This window comes from Orbicella franksi, chromosome 5 (assembly GCF_964199315.1).
Source record: "Orbicella franksi chromosome 5, jaOrbFran1.1, whole genome shotgun sequence".
In the NCBI taxonomy this organism is placed as follows: domain Eukaryota; kingdom Metazoa; phylum Cnidaria; class Anthozoa; order Scleractinia; family Merulinidae; genus Orbicella; species Orbicella franksi.
The window spans coordinates 13317934-13319712 of record NC_138149.1 but is presented as its reverse complement, the minus strand read 5'-3'; the positions used below and the strand labels follow the sequence as shown (position 1 = coordinate 13319712).

General features: G+C 39.9%; 1 protein-coding gene across 1 annotated transcript; it reads right to left on the bottom strand.

The window, feature by feature from the left end:
* Window positions 1-267: 267 nt before the first annotated feature.
* Window positions 268-1425, bottom strand: LOC145488278 (octopamine receptor beta-1R-like). Its single transcript, XM_081467107.1, has one exon. The coding sequence runs from the start codon at window positions 1162-1164 to the stop codon at window positions 268-270; it is 897 nt and encodes a 298-aa protein (XP_081323233.1). The 5' UTR covers window positions 1165-1425.
* Between the last annotated feature and the right edge of the window lie 354 nt (window positions 1426-1779).

Sequence of the window (1779 nt, the reverse complement as noted above, 5' to 3'; positions counted from 1 at the left end):
CACCAATTAAATGCACCCACATCAGTTTTGATCGAACGTTTCAGCTTTTCATTCCATGCTCACAGGAAAAGCTTTTACTACAATGTAATGTGTCGAAAATTCAATAAAGACAATGCAGAGTAAATTTTACAAACGAATATCAATCTTTCTGCCAAAATTGCGTTTAACTGTAGTTCATTGCAAGAAAAAAAAAAAAAAAAAAAACAAGAAAAAAAATGGCAAAATGTACAACAAAGTTCTATGCAGAGGTTAATCAAATTTTGCAATTTATAAGTGGGTATTAAACTCCTGGGGTTCGTTTTCCACTCGGAAGGAAACAGTTCTTATTTCAGATTTTCCCCCGCGCTTTTTCAAACACTTTTTAAAGGCATCTATAAATATTTTCATCCTAAAGCTGTATACGAATGGGTTCACCATAGAATTTGCCAAGTGGAGAGCACTAATAAACCACAAAAACGTCGGAGGAAAACATTGGGAGCAGAATTCTCTGATGGCGTACACTACGAAACCAGGCAGCCAAAAGATAAGCGACACAGCGACCACTATGTAAAATGTCTTTGAAAGACGCAAATTCTGGTCCCTCGTGGATCGGCTGTGGGGGACTTGTAATTCACGAGTTGTAGCGTACAGTCGCGAACGGATCGATAGGTAACTCGCACAGATAATAACCAAACAGAAGAAGAGTAACACATCACCAGTGGCAATGGCATAAACGGTATCCACTTTGGAGTGATATACAGTCAAAAAAGACAGTCCACCAATGCACAATCCAGCTACCCAGACGATAACGATGCTAAAAATGTAAGCTCGAGCGCTTGTCACGCGATGACGCAATGGTCGGAACACGGCGTAAACGCGTTCCAGAGAAATAAGAGCGAGAAACATCACTGAAACACACGACCCAAAGGCTTGAAACGCCCAGGAAGCACTCAGGGATCCGTTTTCAGTTCCCGGAAGTTTGTGCTTGATGAGGACTGCAACTTGCCCTACTCCTACAAAGAGATCGGCGACGGCCAGGTTGATTAGAAGAAGGCAAGTTCGTTTCAAGTGGAGTCTGGATTGAGTCTTGAAAACAAAAATGGTGAATACGTTGCCAGTGATGATGACGGCTGCCTCGAGTGCGAAGATGACGATGAATACAATGGCGGCGGTTGCGTTTAACATGATATTGTCTTTGTTTTGGTATACTGCTGTTTTTGGTTTGATTTGAAGATCAAGAATTACTGTTCAACTTGACTCATAGATATCTGAGAGCGCATATAACAATGAGCGTGACGGAGCCTTCAACGGCAGTGCGAAAAGCGAAGAATATCAATGTCAATTAAGGAATCGCCTTCGATTTCAATTAATGCTATATTTTGTTGTGATGATGCTCACTTAACTTCAAATGCAAATTGGAGGTTTGAATAAATGTGCATACCTAATATCTTGACGAGAAAGTAATTTTTGGTGTCACTTTGGAAAAAAAATTGATAGTAGGTTAACGGCCCTGTTTGTTTTGTTGAGAAATAGGCCACTTTTCCGGTAAAGGTTGGGTTTGTTTATTCTTCAGCATGATAAGAAACAGAAATCGTTGTTAGTGTTACTATTTGTAGAGTTTCAAATGAAAAGAAAGCCAGCTGTGGAGTGTGTAAGAAGATCTTAGATGCTATAGAATTGAACACGAAAAAAGTGGCCAATTTGACTGTCCTTATTGTTTTTCTTAGCACCACACGGGAACTTAATTTTAATTACTGCATTAGGCCAATATCGATATATTGAAATTGCAACTTGGCCCCG

What these genes read in the sequence shown, in the direction of transcription:
- LOC145488278 (XM_081467107.1), bottom strand. Translation starts at nt 1,164, where the DNA reads ATGTTAAACGCAACCGCCGCCATTGTATTCATCGTCATCTTCGCACTC.